The sequence below is a fragment of the Molothrus ater genome, chromosome 3, assembly GCF_012460135.2.
Source record: "Molothrus ater isolate BHLD 08-10-18 breed brown headed cowbird chromosome 3, BPBGC_Mater_1.1, whole genome shotgun sequence".
Classification (NCBI taxonomy): Eukaryota; Metazoa; Chordata; class Aves; order Passeriformes; family Icteridae; genus Molothrus; species Molothrus ater.
This window is the reverse complement of record NC_050480.2, coordinates 59,777,767-59,804,982: the sequence shown is the minus strand read 5'-3', so window position 1 is coordinate 59,804,982 and position 27,216 is coordinate 59,777,767. Positions and strand designations below refer to the sequence as shown.

Genomic DNA, 27,216 nt, shown 5'->3' with positions numbered 1-27,216 from the left:
CAGAAAGAAGCAGCCTTTTAAGAAAATGAAATTACATGGACTATGAAGGCATGAATGACAGTTCTATAAATATGTTTATTTTGTGAACACAGTAATTCCCATGTACATGGTAAATCATGGAGAGCGGTAATAACATGTTGAAGTAGGAAATGATATATTGCTTGTATATCGTTTTTCCCATTTAATGACCATACAGGGCCACATTAACAGTGAACCAGAGAATAATATCCTGAGTCTCCAAGCTGGAAAAGTGCCTCAAGGGGAATTTTCTATGTTTTTAATCAGTACCACACACAGAACTGGCTAATCCCAAAGCCTTTCCCTTGATTTATGTCAGGATGCTGCATGGACTGCTCAGATTCACTGATTTGATGTGAACTCTTCTGAGTCCTCTGATAAAATTAAAGACATATGAGATGATGCAGTTCTATTTCAGTTGCTGCAGTGTGTTTGAAACTGTAAAGCTCATCTTGCATTTCAAATTTTTCTAAGTGCGTGAACAAATACTCCAGATGGGGTGAAGAAAACATCTCTCCTGATACTGTGTGATTAACATTAATAGTTAGGTGGCATAAGTAATATTTTTAAAATGTGTAATGGAATTGATTGCATAGTAGCTTTTTACTCACAAGGCAGGAAACCTGAAATGCTCTCTAATCTGCACATCAGTTGATTCAGTGGCATAAGCCAATTTGGAATGGAGGAGCTGATAGCACATTTAGTGATTATTTGCTGAGAGCACAGACAGAGTTTTTGCTGCTGTGAAATTTCTTCAGCAATCTAACCATCATTTGAATACTTAGGTAATTAAAATATATCCTAAATTGAAAGGCAGGTTGTGTCAACAGCATGCAGTTTTCTGATTTGAGCTTCAGCAGTGTAAATTTTTTCCCTGCAAAATAATTCATATCTTTTCGGTCTCTGTCTTCTCCTGTGGTTAATTAGTATGTATTACAGCTCTGTAAGTAAGTTTGTGAATCATAACTAGCTTGAGTTTGGGCCAAACTGCTTCCTAATTTGCTCATTCAGTCATCAACCTCGCATTCTTTTGCATCCCCCTGCATCCAGTTTGAAAGTCTTTCATGGTCCCTCAGCTTCCCACCCTGATTTTTGAGGAGAGCCAAAACACCAGGCAGAGCTCACCTCTTATGCACTATGAACAGACCATGAGCTGTTAATTCACAATTTACAGCTGAGACTAGTAGGAGCTCAGGGAGTGATGATCTTCTGCTCTCTTCTCATTCAAATAAAAAAAACCCCAAACCATTACTCAGAATTTTCCAAACTAAAGGAGTGCAGGGGCAATTTTAGGGTGAGCAATAGGGTCTTTTATGCTATTTTTAAAGCAGATATGTAAGATTGACTTCCTTTTGGCCAGAGGTCTTACTGCATAATAGGGGAAATGCAAACTTTCAAAGGAGATATGTATGACTGACTTTCCTTGGGCCAAAGGTGTTACTAAGTATTATGGGAAAGGCAAACTTCAGTTATCAGAGGTTTACATATATTTGAGTACTGACATTTGTACTAGTAGGAGACTGGGGGCTCTCCTACAAAAGGCACTTTGGCTGGGCAGTTTTGATGAAAGTGCAGTGCTGGACGTGTGAGGGCTCCATCCTGCCTATGCTGTGGAACAGTGTGGGTGGGATGGATGAGATCCCCTCCCCTCTGGGCAGCAGTGTAGAGCTCAGGTAAGCACACACACGCAGAACTGGCACAATCTATAGAATGTGCCTTGTAAGTAAGGCAAAGCTGTCTGGCAAATTTGGAAGACTATATATCACTGCCTGCATCCCAGATTACTGCTTAAGCCATTTGGTCATGTGTGGTGCCTCACCATTTCACAGTCTTGTCCATCTTCTGCCTTTGGAAACAGTTTAGTGGTGTGTTAAAGATAATTTTCTGAGAGCATTTTTTTAAAATGTTCTGTGAGAAGAGCTCTGCAACACATATAATTTAGGCTGTGCATGTTGGTAACCATCAGCATCTAGGTGTAGTGACATTACAGTTTTGAATATTGGTCCCTTAAAGACAGTGAGTTAAAATGGGATTAGGGGAAGGAACTGAAGTGATTTTGAAGAGTAACTTGTTTTGCTAGAAATGGTCTTATATTGCTGGTACATTTCTAGCTGTCCCTCTGATGTCTGTTACCAGAGAAGAATGCAGTGATTGCTGTATTACTGTGTAATAAAGTAAACAATTTTATTGAGTGCTCTCAGGGTGCTCATTGTGGTTTAGCATGACAGAAGAGAGGATGTGGAATTTCAACCACAATTAAACAAATTAAGTTTTTCATCTTTAGGTGTAGCAAAGATAGTTCCACCTGTTAGGGTGGAATTTGTGAAGTTAAGTCTCCTCAAAACAGTTCATGCTTCCAGGCACCAGCAACTGCATCTACTGCCATCCAGCCCAGTTTATGATCTGCTGTGTAGAGATATTGCTAATTTTCAGGATGTGCCTCATTACCAATTGTTTTATATTCTCTTTGACTTTCACTCATGCTGAAACGTACTAGGTGCAAAGCTGTGCTCATCACTCTTAAGATCATGCAAAATAACCCTTTTCTCCATATTCTGTCCATTTAGTTCTTCAGGGAAAATGTAGATCCAGTGAAGAAGATATTCTTTGTCATATCTAGGGCTGATTAAGGACTCCAAAGGATGGTCTCCAAAGGAAGACTTTTTTGAAAAGAAATACTGTAGAGCTAAGCCTTAACAGATAAGTAGATATGAACTAAAAGGCTTTTATTGTCTTTAAACAGGTATGTGCAGTGGACAGAAGGATTTTCCTCTGAGAGGGTTAAGAGGGTCTGGCAGAGAGACAGAAATATTACAAGGTTACTAGATCTGTCATGAATGACAATTTCTGCCTCAAAGCACCAGCAGAATTATGTAACATACTAATTAGAGATTGCTATATTAAGCAACCTGTTCATTTAAGTGCTGAAAATTTTCAAAATTGATGTCACCACATGTGTAAGGATTCCAAAGGTGCTGTTATAATCTGAGTTTAAAAAGAGACCAGAATGGAGGCATAAAGTAACTTTCTTGCAGTCATGTAGAAAAAGACTTAAAAATTCAATAGAGCTGTCTCCAGTTGACAAGAGCTTTAATTTAAAGATTCTAATTTTACCCTTGTTTAGCTTAACCTACTAGAAACATTAGTTAATCTGTTATGTTTTCAAGTATCCACTAAACAATATGAATGCAGTCATGCTGGGTTTGACTCAAGCATGGTTTTGTGTACATTTTTTAGGTAATTTTAAGCTTGCAGTGTTGTTATTGCTCCATGGCATAATTAGGAAGCTTTCTTATAGGAATGGGCAATTAGATGATCAAGTCAGTTAAAAATTGAGAATACAGAAATGCAGCAATCAATATGAAAGTGAACCCAGCTTCTGGGTTTAAAACCCAATCTTCCTCTAACTTTTGAAAGGTCTTCCAAATGGTTGCAGTTAAGTCCGTCTGTGGTAGAAGCAACAGGCCAAGAAAAGATACCGCTCTCTTACTGTTTTTTTTAGATCTAATACTGTTAGCTTGTGCTTCAAAGAAAGTTTAGTAGCACTGTTTATTCAGTTTCAATATTCAGAGTGGTCACTGATTGTAAGTGTTGCAAACATGCAGATAGGCACTGGAAATTGGAGTGTGGAAGAGAATAGATTGTTTGCAGCCACATAGAGAGGAGTCAGTACTAGACACGAGGAGAAACAGGGAAGAAGAGGCCAGGGGTTTTTTTCCATATGCAGAATTGGCTTCAAGACAAATGAGCAATGATTGGGTCACTACTTCATGTGCCTTATGTAGCCAGTGTGATTCAGATGCCTGGCACAGCAGACAGTAAACTGTGTGATACTGCCTGAAATGTCCCCTTCCCTTTTAATCTTGTTTGTTTTTAGAAGTCAACAGTTGCCTGCTGACAGTAACAGTCAGCTTAAATATTTGGTCTTGATGTCTAACCTCAAATTGTTCGTGCATCTCCAGGATCCAGTTTTCCATTTCTGCCAGCATTATGTATTTTAATGAATGCAGAATGGCATCGAGGAATCAAAATTGCAACATCAAAATGGGAGAAAAGAAAATCACTGTAGCTTTCCTCACTGAGTAACTGTTAATGCTAAAAACTGTTAAACACATTAAAATCCCATTTAGCAAATAGCAGAATGTAATGAAAATTGGAACAATTCAGTGAATACAAATGTGGGATAATACTGGGTGGATTGTTTCTGTGTGTTAGTGCTTCTCTGTGTTCCAAGATCAATGCTTAGAGGGAGCTAGCTGTAGTTCAAAGGAGAAATTAAATTTGACCTTTCATTAAAAAAATTTTTCTTCATTAAAAGGTTTTCTTCTTTAAAATTTTTAATTTTTTTACTGGTAAAATAGTCACTATTTGATATCTGATATCCTAGAGATTGGTTATCTTGTAATAAAGAAAATTCAAATGAATGATTGCAAAATAAATGTACAGCAATAAATGTACAGCAATGGAGCAAAGGGGATATACTGAAAAGTCAGAGTGAATTTACTGAAGATCTGGATAGGAAGAAGCATCCTTCTCTTAAAACAGTATCAAGAACCTTTTACAGAGGTTCTAGTGTCACCAAATCAACTTGAAGTTTCTAACTGCATTATGCACAATGATTGTCCCTCCAAGGTCCAGTCATATTCATAGTGATGGTAGAAATTCTGTTTTTCTGAAGCTTCTATCTTAATTTAAGAAATCTTCCCTTTTCTCCCCCCATTATCTTGTTTAACTTACTTGGAGTAATCATAACTTACTTGGAGTAGTCATAAAATCGAGTGGGAAAATATTCTGTCTTAAGCTTTCCTCCAACCGCTGTAGCAACAACAAAATATTTTTCTTGGATGTTTTCTTGTCCAAGGTCATCCAAATAATTTTCAGGATTTTTTGCAGCCAAAAGATAAATTCCCTATTATGAAGGGGGAAAAAACCTTTTTGATAAAATGTATGTCATGAATGAAAGGTATTTTCTGCTGAACACAACTTCAAAACAAGCTCTTGAAGTAGCTTTAGTTATCGAACATTCTGTTAAGATTACTGGGTGAAAATAGAAGTAATTTAGCCTCTGTAATACGTTAATGTTCCTTCGAATTCTCGTAAGAATTAAACTCCCAAATCTCAGTTTTTCTCCACAGAAAGATACTCTTGAGGTAAATTACATCTGTTTCTGATAATAGCTGTAAGACTATCAAAAGGCTTCTGTTATTTCTCTTATCATACTTGCATGCTCTTGAAACAAAAATCATGGTCAGTGTTCACCTAAACAACAGCTGCTTGGTACTTTTTTTCTCTGGCACTGGGGAGACCAGGGTATATGGCAGAAGATTTCTTTTTTGTTTCATGAACATACATTTTTCTTTCATATGCATAATACTTAGATCCTCAATCTTTCTGGACAGGGCTGACATCTTTTCCAGAGGTCAAATCTCCGGAGTAAAAATACCCTATATTCAAAACTTAGTAATGTAATATTTTAGAAAGCTGGACTAGTGGTTCATAAATTTTGAAGACCCTGCTTAGTGTCAGATTTGCTCTATATGCAGCTGCAATGCAAGCTGGCACATGTGGCTTGCAGGCCAGGAATAGCCTGGTACAGTGCTGTAAGACACTTTTAATCTATTTTTATCAGTGGGTATCTGACCATAATCTCGCGCACATGATGAACAAAAATAGTAACAAGCCTACAGACATATAGTTTAGGAAGAAATTGATGAATATGAAAACCTCCTAATTCTTAGGCAGGAAAACAGAAACAAGCCACTGCATGTCCCTATAAAGTGTTCGTTGCATTCAGCTGCACATATCCATCTAATTTCCTGTTTTGCCCATTTAATTTCTGTTACATCCAGACTAAGAAGCGTTATTATGGAATCTGCTGACCACACTTCAAGGGGGAGAAAGGTAGCATCTGGAGTGGAGTTGTGTGAATGTCCTCCAGGCTATGATGGTACCTCCTGTGAGGTGAGTATCATGATGCAGTTTAGTTCAATGTTGCTAACACTGTGCTAGGTGGAAGCAGACAGTGGACCTGTGTTGGTAGAAAATAATAGGACACCTGTCCCTTCTTGTTAGGAATTTGCCATGGCTTGACTAGTTACCTTTATTTCCAGGTGATGGTTCATTATATCTGATAATATTTAAAATCTGAAATTTTACACATGTGATGATTTCTAACGTATGAAAAGACATTTTGGTTCATAAAAAGGAAGCGGAAACAATATTTGTACTCCTTAGCCATTTGATAATACAAATGGATGAACATAACTAGAAGGAAAATGGCAGTTATCTGACCTGTGCACAGCAAAGACTGATCAATTTATTTGAGTTAATGGGGTTGAATTTCTTCTTTTGTTTTCCCAGGGCTTTGCCATTTGCCTTGGAGTTGTTGAGAATTGCATTTGTTCTGAGGATTGTGTCACATTGTTTTGCTCCTGTAACAGATAATAATGTAACCAATAATAATGCTCAGAAAAATGCCCACTTTGCTAACTAAGCCATTACTTCACACAGAATGTGTTCATACAAGTATTCATATGATTAACTACCTCGCGTGGGCATCGCTTGGGGTGAATAGAAGCCAAAAAACATTCTTCAAAAGCTTTGCCTCTAAGGAAATAGTTTCAAACACCAAGATGCTCTGCTTCACAAAACTACAAGCAGTATGCCATTTACACAGGCACTCTAGGCATTTGCTTGTCAACTCTCTTTTTCTTTAAAAAATTTCATGCTTATATGTGATATTTAGGGTTTAGAGTCTAGTCTCATGCCAAGTGTGGTTGTTTGTTGCTGGGGCTAGATGAACTAACATGGAAAGAAGGCCTGAAGGAATTAATGGATATTCCTATCACTCCCAAAATGGTACAGATGGAAAAATAAGCGGACAAGAATATTTTTTACCTCAGCTGAGAAATAATTTTAAAGCCTGGCCATTGTCTGTCTGTTCAATTATTTTAAGAAAAATGCTAGATGCAGTACCACTGTGTTTCACACTCTTTTCACTTGTCCATTTATTCTCCCAGTGTAGTTTTAAGCCTGATTTCCAAGAGAGTAATTGGAAAAGCCCTGATTGCCAATATTTCAGTATCTACTTTTGTTGTAGAAGCTGAAGGGCTTGGGTAGAATTCCTGTCCTGGTGTTGCTGAAATTGCCTGTCCAACATTATGTCCTTCAGTGCTAAACCTTTTCTTCAATCGTAAACAGTCCCTGAAATCTGATACATACTTAAGATCATACTCCACAAGAGAAAGCGCATAAATATAGCTGCAAATTTAAAGTTTCTGTACATGCTAGTGGGCATGGAAAAAAAAATGAAAAAAAGTGAAGTTTAAGATTTCCAGGCAGACAATAGTTAAGAAAGTATGGAAAGAGAAGTTGAAAATCCCTTTTTTTTTTTCCCCAGTTACCATTTTTGTTTCTTCTTCTGTGTACTTTCAGCCTTGTTCATTTTACTTCTGCCAGTTTCAGCTAAGCAGAGCATCATATTTTATTGATTTTGTGCAGTTTTTCAGTTCCATTTTCTCTTCATTCTTTGGTTTAATGTATGTATTTGTCTCCTGCATAATGATGATATGGTACCTGGCATAGATGCTGCTGCACTAAAAACAACTATTATTTTCTTATTTTCATGCTATGAATGTTTTGACATGATCGGTCTTCCAAAGACAACCAACCCAATTTAAATTATGCTGTCTCTTTTAAGATTTTCCATTATATAAATTCAGAATTTATTTTTTATGAGACTCTGGCCAAATAAATTTCTGTACCTTTTTCTGTGTGTAGAAACACCATAAGGACAGGTAAAGCAGATAAAATTTTAAACTTCTAATACCAATTGGACCCCTTTGTGATAGTTACTTTGCTCCACTGATGAATTTTCTTGCTTTTGTCAACATCTTCACATCTAATTGCTCTTCTCCCTCAGATTTGTTCCCATTCTCTGTACTCTTTCACTTCTAATGCAGAAGGAGTTGTGCTTAACCTGCTTCACTATGATGGTCAAGAGCTTTCCCAACTGTTGACAGTTACATAATTTCTTTTCTTAAGACCTCAATCTGTAATCTTTTAGTACTGTTCTGAGCCCTGCTATTGAAATTTCATGTCTAAGCTCTTAAAATTAGTGAGTTTTGGAGCCTTGTCTTGAGCAATAGCATTTGTATCTGTGCACAACATATTATTTTCAGTCACCAAAAGAGGGAAAATATTTGTAGATTTATGTAGAAACCACTTGCATCTCATGCCACAGAAAGTAAAATACAGCCATTTCTTTTAACCTGTTTTTAGGTTTTGGATTTTATAACTTTAGATTTTTATTTTTTTGTATTTACAAATTTTTTTAGTTTTTTTAGGATTGTGTAACCAAGAATGCAAAGAATGAAAAATAAGGGTAATATCTCAGGTTTTGAAATTTTTTTAAAGAATAATTTCAATTAATCTTTAGATTACTTTCAATTTTTCAAGAGTAAGACAAAAATGGACATCTTTATTTTTATAAAAAAGAGTCTGTTATCTTTTTGGAGAGTGTATATGAAGGTGAAAGGATTTTCTTTATTAAATGATACTCTGGTATTCCATCAGTGCTAAACTTTCTCTTTGTATTATCCAGATGCTTTTGAAGGTCATAAATCTGTCATGCACTTTTTTTTATCTCATGCAAAATTGCTGGATCACATGAGCAGTCCTACTGTAGAAGGATAGTTTGCTATAAAGCCATTTAAAAAAAACAACTATAAAGTAATTTGTGAGATATATAGTAAGGAAGACTGCTGCTTGACATCTTATTATGAGCAAATGGAGTAGCTGTATTTTCGTTGATGAATCACAGTTATATGGTGTCACCTTTCCTACAAAATTACTGGCCATACATTTAATATTGATTTGAATTTTACATTAAAAAAAAAAAATCAGAGCAGTTTCTTAAAGGGAAATCCCTATCCTTTAAGGAGCACAATTTGTAAATAAAAGGATAGCCTAGTTTTCAGCCTGTGCTTTATTTCAGTGTAGCATTTTGCTGGAGTCCTAACAAGACTAAATGGTATTTTAATTGCTCTTTGCGCCTGAACTTCTCAGAGAACATTTTTGTTGTTTTGAGGTTTTTTCCTCCTTCTCTCTCCTTCAGTATTTCACCTTCTGGCTGTTTTTCAGTCTGCTTCTTGCTTTCATGCTGTCATATTTCAGTTCTTCATTTCTCTGCTTTATTTTACCATTTCAGAAGAATGATCAAGTTAAAGCTTCCTCTAATCTCACACCTGCTGCTAAGGCTAAGGTCAGTGCAAAGCGACAGCATCAGAAAGAAGAATTTTCTAGAGAAATGTTGGTATTTTTGTTCATTTGGCAAGTATGTTTGTTGTGTGTGCAAGCATCAAATCCAACAAAATTGTAAAAATCCGTTCCTTCCTCTGTTCAAACAAGAGTTTAACTTTTTATCTAACTTTCCTTGCAGTCCTGCTGGCCTCGACACAGGCGTGTGAATGGCACAATCTTTGGTGGAGTCTGTGCACCATGTACGTGCTTTGGTCACGCAGATGTGTGTGATGACATCACAGGAGCATGTGTGGTAAGTGTCCCTTCAGGAAACAGTGGACATGGCTAACATCAACCCAATACACCTGTGCAACTGAATTAGTGACCTCTGAGACCTGGAATAATCAAGAGGAAAAAAGCCAGTGAGTAACAGAAGAGATCTTTATGTTGAGGTTAAGAATGCCTTCACACCAAGATAGGGTGTCTTGGATAGCCAAGAAAAGAAAATATTTTATTTATCACATAGGATCTATGTTTTGAAGTACAATAGTTTTAAGATACAGCATGCAGAAAGCAGCAAATGTATGAATGCTTTTTTGTGCAAGATTTATCTTCCCCTACCATTTGTCTCCAGCAGGATATTCAGTTTATAGTATGTAGCAGGTAACTTCGTACATTCTGTTCTAGTTTGATGAGAAGATACTGTTAATGCCTTCCTTCTTCTAAATTTATAGTAAACCTTGAAGGAATGCTTTATGAATTGTACTTCAGAAAAATAATAAAACCATGATCTCAGTTAAGTCAGATTTTTTTTTCTTGTAGATTGCGGAGATTTTACCTACTAATTCAGCAATTAAATCTGTGATATTATCCATAGTAAGCCTACCAGCACACCACTGTTTCCTGCCTGTTCAGTAGCCTTTTGGAATGGGTGAATTATGCTGAATATACTTTTCTGATTGACTCAAGGGCATTTTTAGTTTTATATTGTCTGACATGGCATAAAGCTTGAAACAACATGTCTAATTTCATTTGTCTTGCAGAAGCACAATTTAAGCCAGTGCCAGTTTAGTGGGATATACTCTCATTTCCCTGCAGAATTTCAAGCAGACTCTGTAATGTGCATGTTTCTAAATGTTCCCTCTTATTTCCTTAAGAAAAACCTGCTGGGAAAATGCCAAAATGAAAATTCAAGCTTTTTCCAATATAATTTGGCACTTAGAATTATTACTGTTCTTCCTGTTTTGCTCATAGAAGATGTTTAATTGCATTGCAATGCAAAACAAGATATCCTTAATGTGTGGATCAGTGGATTTTTCAAATTGCTTTTTCATGAATAGAAGCTTAAAATTATTCTCAATTTAATTATACTGTAAGCCTCAGAGAAGTACCTAGAATGAAAAACATGTTTGACGTGACAGTCATGTTTTGAATCTTTCACTTAATATTCAGTGAAAATGTTTATCACTAGGGTAATGTGGATTTGTGTTTCCTGACAATTTTTTTTTGCTTTAATGACCGGATTCTCCAGCTACAATGTTTATAATATTTGTGTGGGATAAAATGAGTTAACAGGAGAGAAAAGGAAGGAGGAATCTTGTTCAAGGCACGTTGACTATTTTGCTTAGGGGTCCATAGCCAGATGTAAGTTCTGAGGTTGTTGGCTTCTGTGTCTTCAGGTTTTAGCCCCTGCACAGCTTCCCCCTTTATTTTTGTCTGTAGCACCAGCCTAGATAAAAGAGAAGGCCACATAGGCTGCATATTGCTTTTTGTGCTTTTTGGTTGGTGTGAGCTGTTGACTCAGGCAGCAGAGCTCCCCCTTCTGATGTTCCAAGGGTGCTGGTGTAAGAGAACACAGCGCTGACAAGGAAGTGGAAAATAACCAGCTGAAGATGCACTTTCATCTACACACGTTATCAAACACTCCGCATTTTTTGTTCTGTAGCTTATACTCGATCAGGCTATAGAGAAGAGGTGCACAGGGAGCTTAAAATCAGTTCTGGATTTTCTTACAACTTTGAAAGCTCTGTAAGTCAGATCGGTTAGTATCCATGCGGGCTATTAAATGCTGCTATTCAATTTGGATCATAAGCCTTTTGAAGTGAAAGAGAGAGAAGTCTGAGTGCTGAAAAAGAGAAATGTTTCACATCAAAGGCATTCTTTCTATTGAGGTTTACACAGCCTTTTGGCCTCCTTATTATTATTCATGGTGTTTTCTCAGTAATACAACAGACAATTTAGGCATCTAATTTACTGATATGATACTTCTTTTAGCTCTTCCTTAGCTTTGAAATGTAGTTGAAAAGAAGCTGAAATGTGTTTTTGACTCATGATAAAAGCTCAAATCATCTGCTTCGACAAAGGCCTATATAAAAAGCTCATTTTAACGTATATCTTGCAGTAACCTGCAAAGCCCTCTGATCCCAGAGCAGCCACAGAGAGCTTCACAATACGTCCTTCTCCTTACAATTGTGATATACATAACTGCTTTGGTACATAGGGCAATTTGGAACATTCAGAAATATTCTTTTGCACTATTATACACACACACATTTACAGTAGCTTTAGTAGGTTTATTAAACCTAAACCTTGTGAAGAGCAAGCACATTTCAAGGTGTTTCATTCATTGCAGGATACTATGTTCCTGTTAGTAAGCCCAGAGAAAGTAAATCTTTCTCCCCAAAAATATGGTCAAATTGCCCTAAGTGGGCAGTCCCCAGTGGCATCCTTTTCATATTGTATTCCTCAGTATATAAACAACATGTACCATGCAGAGTGAGCTGGTGTCAGTGCTAGTGGATGTGTGCTTTAGACAGCGTTTGTCACCAGAGCAACAAAATGTCTTTACCCATCTTCATATCCACCGTAAAAAATGATATGTCCTAGCTAAATGCAGTACAGGCTCTCACTCAAGTGAAGATAGGTAAAGCCTCTGCAACATCCTGATTACATTTGTATTGTTACACCAGGAAAGAGAATTGTCTGTTCATCTTGACATTACAGTAGTTTGAAAATGCTAGAAGAGCTTATTCATGCTTCCAAAGGCAGAATACCATTGTCTGGTCTAGACAGCTCAGGAATATACTAAAATAGGCACCCAGACTTACTTTCTTTAGCTGGCTTTAACAGCTTCCCTGGTTGTCTCTGTGACAGGTATCCTGAGGAAGGGCAGCAGCATGCCAAATGTGCTATCTTGGACTCTGTCATAATCCCTGTATGCAGTTTTATTTCCATCACTAGCATTCTATTCTAAATGTTTCTTTCCATGTTCATATGCACTCAGCCACATATGCTGGAGTGGTTTTCAGTGTGAATTTAGTGTTCCCTGATATTGGGCATAAAGTTCATTTGGTTTCTTCAAAAAAGGGAGAGCTGGCTCTGTAGGAAATGGTGGAAAACACTCTCCAGGACACCAGCAAGGAAATTTGTAGGGAGCAAGGTCTGAGTCATACATATCTTTTGCACAAAAATAAATCCCACAGTTTTAATTACACAGAGGTTGTCTAACTGAAGTTTAAAGATGTTCAGAGGGAAAAGAGGTACAGAAAATTAATGCATTCAAAATAGTGTGAGATAAAATTGAAATCATTGTATTGAAATGATGTTGGAATTGAAAGCACAAGTATTTGGACATAAAATTGTTCGTGGCCACAAAGTCTATGGATTTGAGAAAAAAAACCCCATGGATTTTAACAAACCACTAGATCAATGTGTTGTAACAGCCTCTATTTCAATGGGAATAAAAATAAAGCAGATATAATGTACTGAACAGGTTAGAGAAGTTGATCACAATCTATTTTGTACCCAGTCTCATGACATGAAAAAAACCCGTCCAGTTTTCCTATGAACATGAAATTAATACATGAGAGGCTTAAGCATGCTTTAAAGAAATATTCTCAGTATAATTAGACTCAAACCAGATGATGTTCAAAACCATTGCTGTACATTTGGCAAGTTTCAAACTGAGATTCAGCCAACTGATATCAAGAAACACAAATCTTTCATGAGGGTTGATAATATTTTTAGAAGGACTTGTCTACTTCAGTACTCACAGTACTGATCTGTAAATGTGGCAGATTAGCAACAAGTTTAATGCATCACTGAAGAGAACAGGCAGATCAGGTCACATCTAGGTACTACATAATCCTTGTTCTTTGTCCTGTAAGGTCCAAACTGGCTCAGGGAGAAAAGTATAGGATACACAAGATCATTATCTCTCAGATAAACTAACATATACAGTATGGTATGCTCAGATTTTGGTCCTATATATTTGGGGTTCTCTTTTTTTGTTTGTCTTTAGATTTAGCTAATTTATCAATTCATTGCTTTTGAACATGCTGGGGACCATCAGTACTAGTCACTTTTTAAGCACCCTGAGGGCACAGGAATTCCAAAATGTCAGAAGTCAAACAGGCAGAAGGCCAGCTTGGCTGAGCAGGGGTCTTCTTTTGGAGATAAGGCAAAAAAGGAAGGTGCACCTGGTGGAAGCAAGGTCAGGTGATGTGGGAGGAATACAGAAATGCTGCTTGCCTCTTTAGGGGAAAATATGGTGGGGTCAAAGCTCAACTAGAGTTGAAGATGGACAGAAATATGGGGGGCAATAATAAGAGTATTTAAAATAAGTTAATAGCAAGAGGCAGTGCAGAAATAACATCGGCCCACTACAGGGTCAAGATGGTTCCCTCACAAACAGGGATATAGGCAAGGCAGAGATGTTTCATTCTTTCTTTGCCTTTGTCTCCAGCATTGATGATGGGTTAAAGGGGTCCCAGTGCCTTGAGCTGAAGGACCACAGCTGTAAGCATGATAAACTCTCAGTGTACCATGAACCAGTGCGGCATCTACTGGATCCATATAAGTCTATGGGCTCTGATGGGATTCATCCAAGAATACTCCGAGAGCTGGCTGATGTCATCCTGAGGCCTCTCTCAATCATTTTTGGAAATATGGAAAGACCCTAGCTAAGAGGAAGCTGGCTAACATTTGAATTTTTAAAAAGGTTGAGAAGGATGGCATGGAAACTGTCGGCCTGTCAATCTCATTTCAGTGTATGGTAAAATTACGGAGAAGATTTTTCTGGAAGGTATTGAAAAACACCTGGAGGATGGTGCAGTCATCAATCACAGCTAGAATGGCTTAATGAAGGGAGAATCTGGCTTATTAAATTTAATTTTCTTTTATGACAAGGTAACCCACTTAGGTGATCAAGGGCAGCCAGTTGAAATCTTTCTGGACTTCAGTAAAGCTTTTCATACTGTCTCTCACAGGATCCTTCTGGAAAAAAAGTCCAGCACACAGCTGGATAAACACATCATGCAATGGGTGAGCAGCTGGCTCATATGTTGGACACAGAGGGCTGTAGTGAATGGGGTGACATCAGATGGGCAAGGGAGGGGATTGTCCCACTCTGCTCTGCACTGAGGCAGCTGCACCTTGAATATTGTGTGCAGTTTGGGATGCCATGACATAAAAAAGACATTAAGCTGTTAAAGAGTGTCCAAAGGAGAGCTATGAGGATGGTGAAGGGCCTGGAGGTGAAGCCGTATGATGAGTGGCTGAAGTCATTTGATCTGTTCAGCCCGGAGGAGACTGAGGAGACCTCACTGCAGTCTACAACTTCCTCATCAGGGGAAGAGGAGGGGCAGGCACTGATCTCTTCTCTGTGGTGACCAGTGGCAGGACTTGAATGAATGGCTTGGAGTTGTGTCAGCAAAGGTTTAGATTGATATTAGAAAAATGTTCTTCACATCAGAGGGTGGTTGGGCACTGGAACAGGCTCACCAGGGAAGTGGTCACAGCACCAAGCCTGACAGAGCTCAAGAGGTGTTTGGACAATGCTCTGAGGCACATGGTGTGACTCCTGGCGAGTTCTGCACAGGGACAGGAGTTAGACTCGATGATCCTACCAGCTGTGGATATTCTATCATTCTGCAATTGTAAGGAATTAGACACAGGGCTCTGAATTCAGTAGGATTAGGCACAGTACATGGAAATGACTGATGTTGAAGGGCCAGAAAATACTTCATCAAAGTGAAGGCGGTCATGTCTTTGTAACAAGAAATGTTTTCCTACAAAATGGAAAGTTTCAGGTGTTTTACTTAAAAAAAAGCAGAACCTGCAAGTACCACTCAGCAAGAGATGTGAAGCTTTAAAGTAGTGTGTTAGCTTCTCTCACTTTAATAGCATCCTTGACATATAAACTGTTCATATTCTTCAAAAATGTTAAGATATGTCTGAGGATATTTAAAGCTAAACTTATCACAAAAGAAGAATCCATTATTTTTCAGAAAAAGTACAAATAATTTGACATGATGTCTTTAAAAAGTTGAAGTGCAGAGGATTTTTCTTTTGAAACACTTAAATTATTTTTGTCACATCTTCTTTAAAAAGCATATTGTTCCTGGCTACTTTTTTGGTATGGCTGGTAGATTCTTTTTGAATGTCAATGCTTGAAATACCAATCAAATGGATTAGTTAACTTATGGAAGTTGATTTTAACCTGGCTGGCTGTTCTAAAGCCGTAATTTTAATTGATTAAGTGTTTCAATAATTTGGTATTCACTCACAATCTCCGAATTATGTTAAAATACAGTATTGTGATTGAGGCTTTCATTTCAAATATATGCTGATTGTATGCACTAGCAATAAGAAAGCAACCTTTAAAACAACAAACAGTATTTCTGAAGGCTTTTGACATCAATGCCTGTATGACTGAAAAGGATATTGTGCTTTTTCAGCTGCCCAGGTACAGAGTACAGTGCAAAAAAGCTTTGTAGAAATCATTGCAATCCTGGAAAGCTGTGAGGAAGGAATCAGGGTTCCTTAGAATATTGTCTGTTTCCTTATTGAGGATAAATTATGTCTTCCAGACAGTAAGGCTGTTAAATAGCAATCAGTACCATATGCGTGACTTACTAAAATGATAAAACAACCTAAAGTGTTCCTAAAAAACAATTTTAAATTAAATCTTAAATTTAAAAGTGCCCACACTTTAAAAAATAAAAACAAAAAAAAACCCAAAAACCAACCAAACAAAACCCCCCTCACAAATAAACAAAAATCCAAATGAAAACAAACCTTCAGAGTTCTTAAGCTAGCTGAAACATTCTAGATTTGACCTGGCCCATAGTCTAAAACACAGCAGAACATGCCCTATTAACAAAAATCTCTCTCGTGGCTTTCATTTTGGCCTTTTGAAGTTGACATATGCTCTTTTAATCCTTTTTTCAGTCCATACCAAGCATATCAATATGGCATTTAATATCCCAAACCATTCCATCTGCTTTCTCTGTTCCTGCATTGTGAAAGGGTTACACTTGGGTATCTTGTGTGAAATAGCAGTGAAAGGAATACTGTAGTTTGCTAGTAATGTGGGGTGAAGAAAGGAAACAGATTAAGCTAGAAAAGTAATTTTTCTAAATCTATTATGGATTCTGTGAAATTACGTAGTTTCTAAATCCTTTATGGTGAGAGGGAAAAAGAATAGAAAGGGTAATTACTATTTAAAACTTGGTTCTTACAAGTCATCATGAGAAGCTTTTTCTCACAGGACTGATTTCCATTCTACTAAAAGATTGCTTAATTTGAGATCAGCCAAAAGCTATATACAAAAATGCAAATGTAGTACTGCCATTTTTATACTGCGTGTTTCATATGCTCAGCTTAATTTCTCTCCTATTATGCAGTCATATAGATGAACACAAAGTGTTGGATAGCACCCTATAGATGGAATACTTGTCCTTCCTTTTACTCATGAAATAGAGGCTGGATTCTATTCTAGCAAATAAAAATTAAGTAACTCAGGCTTTCCTAAGTTTACAAATACTGCTAGCCATATACCTTGAAAAATGAACTAATGCACCTACATGTCAAAAGTAATAATTCATTTTTATAAATTATATCATCTGGGCTGTATTTTTGGAATCAACATCTGAAAACAGTTTGTCACAAAATATGGCCTGTTGCAAGACTGCAATACTAAACCTGTCTTATGCTCCTTTAAAAGTTGGTTTTCTTTAAGCAAGCTAAAATAATAACATACTGTTCTGTGGTGTAAATTTAAAAGTTTTATGTCAAATATTCTTTTTGTTTTACATGGAAAAAAGTTATCCACAAGAACATATGAAGCACTGATTGTGGCAGAAAAACATAAGGATAAATTTTGCAGACCTTTTTCCATATGCAAGTCATTTAATTGTCAATTTGTGCTTACATCTTCTTTTTAGGACTGCAAGCACAACACAGGTGGTTCATTTTGTGATAGATGCCTGCCTGGCTTCTATGGTGATGCAACTAAAGGGACAGCTGAAGATTGTCAGTTGTGTGCCTGCCCCCTAAATATACCTTCTAACAAGTAAGTAGTACATATTGCATATTGCACTTTTCCCCTTATTAAATTGCATTATTTCTTAATTTATATTTTTACAGGTATGCTTGAGATATTTTTTTCCTTTCCATCAAATAATATATTCTGCAATATGAACTTTTATTTTTACAATTGTACAGAGTGCCTAACTCAGCAGATGAAGACAAAAGCTAGATGAGACTAAGGCAGAAAGAACAACACAGAATTTGGATGATTGCTTTTCAAATTAATAACTAGCATTTGCTTTTCTGTCCTCCATAAGGGTAGTTGTTTCTAGTTTTAAAGCTGAATTGGCAGATTTGACATGAGTTTTTTCTTCTTTTACTTTTCCTTTTCTCTTAGTCTACATTATGTGATTTGTTTGGAATTTGAATTCATCCTTAGATGTTGTAAGTGAAAATATTTTGTCAGCATATCTCAGAAAAAATACTGTAAATTTGTTTTATTAAATAATAATACAAGTGAAAAGTTATTCAACATTCTGATCTAAGAACCAAAGTTCCCTTCATTACAGAAGCTTGTCTATGCTACTCCATCACTTAACTTAATAGATAAACAAAGTGGCTTGAACACTTTTATTGGTTTTGTCACAGACAGTACCTGGAAAATAATAGTACCAAAAGCATTTTACATGATGTACCTGAATAAAACTGTTCTGAATCTTGTCTGTGGCATTGCATCCTATTAAAATTGCACTGATCAGAGCAGGAATAGTCTAAGCACTTATGAGCGGAAATTCCAGGGGATTGTAGAATGGGAGCCTGCCTTCCTGTTAACACAGCTCCTGAGTTGGTTTTATTAGATACATATATATGGGTTTATTATATCTGCTGCTCAGGCACGGCTCCTCTGACATTCTCATTACTTGGTATTTCCTTGCCTCAGTAGTCAATTATCTTTCTCTTGTTTGAGAACACTGTGCTGACAAAGAAGGAAAAACACTATCACATTTCTGTCTTGCAGAGATGTGCAACAAACCAAGTCAAATAGATTGAATTTAGGTTATGATTGGCAAGATGCCTGGAGACCTCCATTACACAGTCATCATAGTTCTGGGTGCTTTACTTTCCTTTTGTGAAGTTAACAGTCCCCTTTCTAATATTTAGTTTTCATGAAAAATAAAATAGGTACAGAACAAACACACAGTATAACTGTTCTTTCAGCTGTGAAACTGTGTGTCTTGAAGTCTACAAAGTTTAGCTTTGTAGACTTTAGAGCTTTTAGAACTTGTTGAAAGGTTCAAACTCTCATGATGTTACAGTCTAGACCAATTATTAAATTTGTTTTTGACGGAAAAAAGAGGTTTTAAAGATTTAATGTGTTATCTGAATGCTATTAAAATACTTCTTTGCTTTCTTACTAAATTGCCAATGAGTTTCTTATGCTAGGGATAATATTTTCAAACAATTCAGATACCTTCATGTGAAAAATAAACTTTTGCCAAGTTCATGTCACTGTACAGATGTAGGATATGTCATGTTCTTTCTGAGTAACTGAACAAGTGACAAATTGTATGTTCAAATTATTATAAATAGCTGTGTATATATTTTAATTCCTGAGGTATTTAATTCCTAACATGATATGACAGGACATCTATAGGTTTCTAAGCTTTATACTAAGTTCCCACTGCATAGAGAATATTGTCCATGTAATGAGCCTGTGAGATATATTTCTATTAAGAAATAAGTTTTATATTTTGTAGCAGAGTCTCATTTATTTATGATGTTTGTCATAGTTCCCTTTACTGTTCTCACAGCACCTTTGCAATGCCACATAAAGTGGAGAACTGTTCTAACAGTTGTAGAAATGATTTGGTGATTTTGTTGTTCTGTCATTGACTTCAGTGGATTTAGCTACTGCTAATTCCCTTTCCTGTTTCCTAATGGCATGAGTTTCCATATGCAGTCACTGAAGCCAATCATGTGCCTTCTGAAGCACAGCAGTCATAAATGGCTTGCCATATGTCAGAAAAGAGCACTTGGCCAAAATTAGAAAACTAAAATTAAGTTGTCTAAGCTTGTTTTCTACATCCTGGGTTGTATTTTCTTTTTTTTTTGCATATATCTTCATATATGTGCCTCTGTGATGTAGATAAAATCAATACCCATGTTATAAATGGTTATGCAATGAACACAATTCCTTCATCTGATGTCTTCTTGTAAACATACCACTCTTAGAAACTGTTCTAACATTCTTGGTCCTGAAGCAGTTTCAAAGGAAATTATTTTTTTCCCCATAATTTCTAAAAAATATAGATGTTTGGGATAATTACTGCTCTTCTCTTGATGTAGGCATAAATTTAATATATGTAGCAAAGACTTTGACAGGAATGCTTTATCACTGGAAATGGGAGATAGAAGATCTCTCACTCAGCCTGGGAAGGTTGGGAGTAAATTCATAGCACATGAACTGAGAATTCAGGTTGGTCCCAGAATTTTAATTTTTTCTTGGAAAATTAGATAAAATCACAAACATATTGTCAGGGGGTGTTCGCTGTAACACACTAGGAAGCTTTTAGGATGCCCTGTCTCCCAACACACTTATCACATGCATATCCATACTGTATATTCATATTTGTCCTGTGTCCTGACTCATACTGGTATTGTTGCCATATGGGAAAACCATAAAGAGCAATGATAAATCAAGAGGGGGAATTACAGTTTTTTGAAGCTTGTTTTGACAAATCAATACTCAAAGTTCGTTAGTGATTAGCACTATTGAGTAATGAGATTCTCAATAATCAGGAAGATAAACTCTTCTCAGCCTGCTATCATATATTTTGCTTTACAGCATGCTGATGGGAATTTCTCAATATATTAATCTTTATTGTTGAAATGTGGTCCAACTATTGAGTCACGGAAAGAATCAAGGAGGCAAGGTCTGAGCATAACCCTTAAAACATAGAAATTCTACTGTTCATCATTATTGCTTGGTAATAATAAGTACATTATCATTATTATTATTGTCATCATCCTTACAATTATTATCATTATTATATTTAAAATTTATGCAGTTAAATTCAGAGCTCTTTGAGGAACTTTGGGACAGTCAATTTTGTACAATGCTATAATGAGCTGTGATAGCATCTCTGCGAAGTTTTCCATGAGGCTCTTGGAAAGAGTGAGGTTGGGACTGACAAGCAGGAATTTATTTGAAGTAAGTCAGGTGCTGCTGATAATATTCAATGATAATGTGTCCTTTCATTGCTATTAAAGAAATGAATGAAAAATTATCATTTCTTCAACTGACTCTTCCTCCATTTGTGAATCTATTATTAAGTAAATGATATTGCAAAATAACACAAACATAATCCTTATTGGAAAGAGAAAAATCACAGTACCTGTCTTTATTTATTGGACCTGACCATCCCATGTTTTTCTTAATGGTCTCTTCTATTTGTGGGATAACACAGAATAAAGAATAACTGAGGACAGATCACAAGATGGATGACTCCTGAGAAGTGAGGTCCAGTCAGCAACAGTTAATCACATTAAATGATGCTAATTAAGCTTTTCTGTCCTCCCTGGGCCTATTACTTTCCAGAAACTGTCATGGTATATCCTTCTTTAATACATCCAAGGTCAGATTATGTCTATTTGTTATTATTGTAGCATGTACTGTTACCTTGAATATACCTTCCTTCTGCTGTCTTTGTTGGAGCAATTCTATTGCTTCTCAAATTCTCTTTTCCTAGGTTATAAAAAGTAATTCAGTATCTTTTTTTCACATAGGTGCTTTGTTTTCCCCCTTTGAAGAGTCATTCTGCTATGCACCTACACCCGGTCCTTTACTTCTTTTTTTTTCCTTTTTCTATTTTTCTATTTAGTTGACCAGAATTGATTGCCATTATTTAGATGAGGCTTTATAAAGATGTTCATATGTCTCTGTCTCTAATAATCATTACAGAATTACAGAAGAACAGATTACCTCTTCTTCTGTGTAGTATCTTTCAGTGTGTCAGGAGGTTTCTTCAGAAAAGTGGGTTAAGGGAGAAAGATTATGGAAAGCAAGATGCTGACAGTGAAGGAACACAGTTCAGAGTTAAACACAGTCATCGAGATGCAGAGCTTGCAAATGGCTACAGTATCCTTATTTATTAAAAAAAAAAAAAAAAAGAAGAGGAGAAAAAAAAAAGCCAAACCAGCCAAAAATAATTAGAGCATAACAAAGATGTAAAACTTTCTAGTCTGCAAGCTATTCTTAAACTTCAACATGCTTGTGTGGCCTGTTGCTTGAGGTCATTGGCACTCGATTAACTCAAATACACTCTCTGGGAAGCTGTACCAGATATTTCCCATGTTGCCCCTCCCCTTTCTTGTTCACTGGGTTCCTTGCACAGCTGACTATACACAAAGTTAACTGAGCTTTTAATCAGTTGTCCTTCAGAAAGATTTATATAGGGGCCACGTTATGGCACAGATTGTTTTGCCAGTCCCTCGGGGGCACAAACAAGCAGCTGTACATTCCTGCCTTTTTAATGGTATCCAGACCACTCACTGGCAGGCTCAAGTCCCGTAATAACAGGCCATTGGGATGCTGCCATCCGCTGCTCTATATTCAGTGTCGCAGAAATAGCAGAGTCATTCCAAATTCAATTTGCTGGAGTCGAACTTAAGCCCCATGTCCTAGAGCAGAATCCCTTTTACTGGGCACTGTTTTGCAAATTAACAATCTCTGAAGTGGGAAGAGAGCTATGCTGCTAACCATGTTTTCTTTATGTTTCTTCCTTGTACCTCTTCTTTCTCAATATCAACAACACAGCTTTAGCCCAACGTGTCATTTTGACCGACATCGTGGATTAATGTGTGATGAGTGCCCAGCTGGCTATGTGGGACCACGCTGTGAAAGGTAAGCAGGCACCATGCTTTTAGTCATATGAAACAAAAACATTGATCACATGGAACTGTTCTACCTTTTCTTACCTCCCCTTCTCATCCCTATTCCTGTTCTGAAACTCGCTGAAAAAATTCCTGTGCATTTTCCTCTGACACTGCATCCATGAATTTGTGTTTTTCTTATGCTTGTTTCGTTGTTTTATGGTGAAACATAAGGTTTCCAAGAAGCATTTCTTGATAACTAAGAGTCTTTGTTAAAATAGTTGCTTCTAGCTTTTCTCTCACTCTTCTGAGATTTTTATAAACGTTTTGTCTCTTTTGTCATTTGAATGTTTAGAACATGGTGATTCAAATATGCAGTAAATTACTGGTGCTTCACTTACAGAAGTTAATATGCAGTGAAAATACAGCTCTTCTAATAAGTTACTTGTAGATTTTAATTGTTTTTTAAAAGAATATTAGTTTGTTGCTTCTCATTTTCTGTTGTGTTCTTTATTTAGCAAGTAGAACAAAGTAGGCTTTAATGACAAAAAAAGACAATTTTTCTTGGTCAAATACATAGAGAAGTTCAATATGTAGTTCCTACACTTATTGCTAGCTTTACAAAGGCATTATGCTGAAAGGATCATGTGGAGAATTTAAATGAAACAAAGAGCTGGTGTGAGATCTAGTGCTAAGCTCCCAGGAACCCCCTTCCACAGGAGGTGAGACCACATAGGCAAGGGATATCACCACAGTGTCTGCATGCCTTTGGTCCCTTGGGATTTCACATGGATGGAACAGATTTCAAGAGCAGTTAGTGTGCCAGGGACCTCTGCTAGCTGTTTGGAGGTCATGATGAATCAGTGTTGGCTTTGTCTGCATGATCCCAGTCCCCTGTGACCCTGCCAATGACACCTTTTCAGGAGGGGCTTGGGGAGCCAGAGAACTGTGTAACACCTAGCTAGACACTTAAGGGGCATGGATACATGGCCCTTGTGTTTCTTAGTAGGCTCTTGCCATTTGGCACTCGCATGAGCTGCTTTAAGAATTTTTCAAGGCAAACCCTAAAAAAAGGTAAGGCTTCTGAATGAAGCCTTAAAATATTCAGGCTGGGATGAGAAAAAGTGGGAATAAACCAAGAGTAAGAGACAACCAGAAAAGCAGAAACCTGACCATACGCTGTGAATCTCGCTATAGTCCCCTCTTTCCAATTTACAACTACTTCCTTTTAAATCCCCTGTTGTGCTATATCTGTCCTGAAGTGAGAGTGCAGGCTGTCACCTGTTTCCACCCATCATCACCGAGTCTGCTCCTGCTGCTGCTATTTCTGCCTGTCTTTTCCTGTCTGTCTAGGAAGTCATCACCTTCTTTCAGCTAGTGGGCTGTGAAGTTAATGACGGCAGGAATAAATCACATCAAGAGCACTTTGGTGGCAGTTTGTCAATGCAGGGTCATTGACAGCTTCCATTAGCAACAAGTGCTGTTTCTGAGTGGAGCACAGGCTGTAGATGCAGTAGGACGAGTCTGAATAAATGGCTAAATTGGATTTTCGCCTGATCTCCTAAGGAAATGAGGCTACTGTGATCATGTCTCTCTGGCTGCCTGCAAAGTCATCTGCACTTGTAGGTCAATTTCAACTAAATTTGGCAGAAAGTAGGAGGGCTGAAAGATGATAATTGTTCTCGAAGGTTTTATGCAAAGAAGTGGCTGAATAGAGGTTAATAAATCAGGACATGTCATAGCTAAGGGGGAGAATACTGTGTGAACTCACACCTGATTAAACAGATAGAGAGAGAACAAGAGAGATTGCTAAATGTTCTGCCCATAAGAAAACTTTCACAGGGCAAGGAAAAAGTGCAGCTGTAGCCTGAGGGATTACTCCCTGCTGAGTAGCAACATCCTGCCGCAAATAATCAGCCCTTAGCCTTGTAACCGTGAGATATAAATCCACTGGAAGTTAGGCCATTAATTCCAAAGCTCACAGAACTATTTGCTTTTAACTGTAACAAGTTGTTTTAAAATGTCTGCAGCTGTCAATAATAATGATCAGGAGAAAGCATGTTGCATTTTGCTATTAGCAGTGGTTGTATAATTGCTGAGAGAGTTTGCATGAAATTCTCTTTCATTTTAGCAGCTACAAAGTGACAAGTGATCTGAGCCACGTGATTCATTAGCTGAACAATCCTAAATTACCATGACATAATAAGTATCATGAAGTGAGAGTGTGCAGCACTGTACTTATTTGGCCTAAAAATATATCCTCTGTCCTCTAGGGAGATACATATATCTGTCTGATTTGTAAAATGTCAAGAAAAAATTGCTACTTCTCTCACTGGAACTCTCAGGAAAATGGTACTGTAATTGCTCAATATTCTGAGGGGTCCAGATCATAAGACCATCAAAATAATTGCAGATATAAACTGTGTTGGGAGTTATCATATATCTATAATTGTAGAGAGAGCTCAGCTTTCCCACGTAATGTTTTTCCCTAAAAATTAGACATAAGTTTTCTTTCCTTTGCTCACTGGTCACTTTTCCAAAGGTGTATGAAGTAGGCTAGACATTCTCTTAACTTCATAGAAAGGATCTATGAGAATGACAAAAGGTTGTCTTTTTAGCCCAGCACATTTACAGGATGATGATATCAATTTTCCAAATACAGTCTTGATAGGGAAAAGAAGCAAAATAGGTGAGAGTCTGGCTTTTCCTGTAGGACTCTATGATTTATGTGCATGGATCAAGTGACCTTTCCCTCCTCGAAGGAGGGTCAGTGTCCCTCATGTGTGAGGAGAAGGGTGAACTGACCCATGTCCTTCCTTGCCCCCACCTCCCCCATTCTTGAAGTCTAGCACAGAGTGCCACCAGCCACAGCCTCTCGTGAGAACTGTGGCTTCAAACTGCTGCTCACTGTAGCAAATATAATTCTTCCACTCGTGCCAGAGCAGCGAGCCTGTGTTGCAGTACTGATGGGAAAAGGGTCAAACATTTCAGGAGATTTGGTACAACAAATGTGTTACACAGGATTGTTTGCAGCTTGCAAAGGTAGGCATTCTGACATTAGAAAATGCAAGATTTATAGTTGGTCACACAACAATAACATCTGTGCTGTGCGCCTGAGTTAAGATATCTCACTGCATGCTCACAAGCCATTTCTCCACAGGGCTTGTGCCTGATTTTGTGCACAGGTTGAATGCACATAAATTTCAAAGGCTCTGTAAAAATAGTACTTCCAGACTTTAAAGTGTTTGGATTTGCAGGCTTAATTAACTCTGTCTCAAGGGGGTTTTTTTTTGCCAGTAAATATAAAGGAATGTATAAAATAGCCCTGCATTTCTGTGCATATGTGTGTATATACAGAGCATCATACAGACTCCTATGAGGAATATTAACTCCATACTGACCAGGCCCAGTACACATTCATACACATCTTTTTCAGTAGCAGCCCTGTCTTTGGCACCACTTATGCTAAATAAAAGCAGTGTCACTCACATACACACCTGGATTTGAGAATAGAAAAGGAATATATTAACACAATATTTTTTTTGCTGCTTTTACTCCTATTTTTGTTTATTTTTTTAATCTCAGAGGTGTTAGGTTGTAGTTAGAAGTCATTCTTTTACATGTATTTTGTGTAATTCATAAAAGTAATTTTCCATGCCACATACTTATTGATGTTTTTTAATCTAAACCTTCCCAAATATATAATGCTTTGAACCTGAGAAAAGAAGCTGAAGTAGGAATGTCCTTAAGGGAAAAAAGATGGAACTAAGCAAGGTGGATTTTTTTTAATCTTCCCCGGCAAGTTCAGGAGAAGTGGTAGAAAAAGATGAAGAATTTACAGAGATACATTTACACATTTCTCTTTTCAGCTTTAACTGGTTTACCCCTACTTTCAAGGTCATCTTCAGTTGGATTCAAGATTATGTATGTGCATAAGTAAAATATGGCTATGTGATGGTAGTGGGTTTTTCTAATTTTAATTATTGTAGTGTAAACTGATGAGAATACAAAGAGTTATTGAGGTCTCCTGCTGTTAATAGGAGGAAATTATTAGCAGTGCGTTTCACATAAATCTTTGGAGTATTCTTTCTGTGAACTACTTGGTTTCTGTGAATGCTGTCAAATACAGAACTAACCCCTAAATGAGAGTGAAAGAAGAAAACAAACACACATTTAGTGAAGTCAAATAGATTGGCAGGACCAAGAGATACAAATCTATGACAAACACACCAGTAGTATGTTAGGAAAGCTTGAGTTAACTTCAGATGTAATCTACTTTAGGTAAATTTAGGTAACTGCATAAATTATCCACATACTCTCTGGTTTTGATAAAATGTGGCTATTAATTGTTACATATTAAGATACATTGTTAGGCTTTGTAACTGAGATAATGTCACTGAAAAAAGCTGATTTACTTTGGCAAAGTGAAGATAAAAATTAGTCTTTCTTCATAGCTGAGATATCCTCCATCAAAGAAAAATTTATCTCTTCCTTTGCAGGAAATACAATAAATTGCTACCTTTATGACAGGTTCTGAAAATAAAATATCTGAATTATTCTAATGACAAGATTTTGATGTCTTGTTGCCATGAAGAGGTAATTTTGAGAGATGACTGTGCTACAGGAGTGGGCTAGATTGTGGAGATTTTACTCCTGAGTGCTTACGCACAGCCAAACCACTGGACTGTTTATACATATTATTGGTTTGTGGGCTGTATCATGGATATCTTGAGAGAATGGAAAAAAATCCTATTTTGTGTAAAATTACAAAAACTG

The 27,216-nt window shown here is 37.0% G+C and overlaps 1 protein-coding gene across 1 annotated transcript in view; it reads left to right on the top strand.

Moving 5' to 3' along the window:
• Positions 1-27,216, top strand: part of LAMA2 (laminin subunit alpha 2) — a 334,914-nt gene that overhangs the window by 180,432 nt on the left and 127,266 nt on the right. The window contains exons 15-18 of the mRNA XM_054514228.1: positions 5,868-5,979; positions 9,458-9,571; positions 17,484-17,611; positions 22,385-22,471. Coding sequence (XP_054370203.1) covers positions 5,868-5,979; positions 9,458-9,571; positions 17,484-17,611; positions 22,385-22,471 — 441 coding nt within the window. The remainder of the gene's footprint in view (positions 1-5,867; positions 5,980-9,457; positions 9,572-17,483; positions 17,612-22,384; positions 22,472-27,216) is intronic.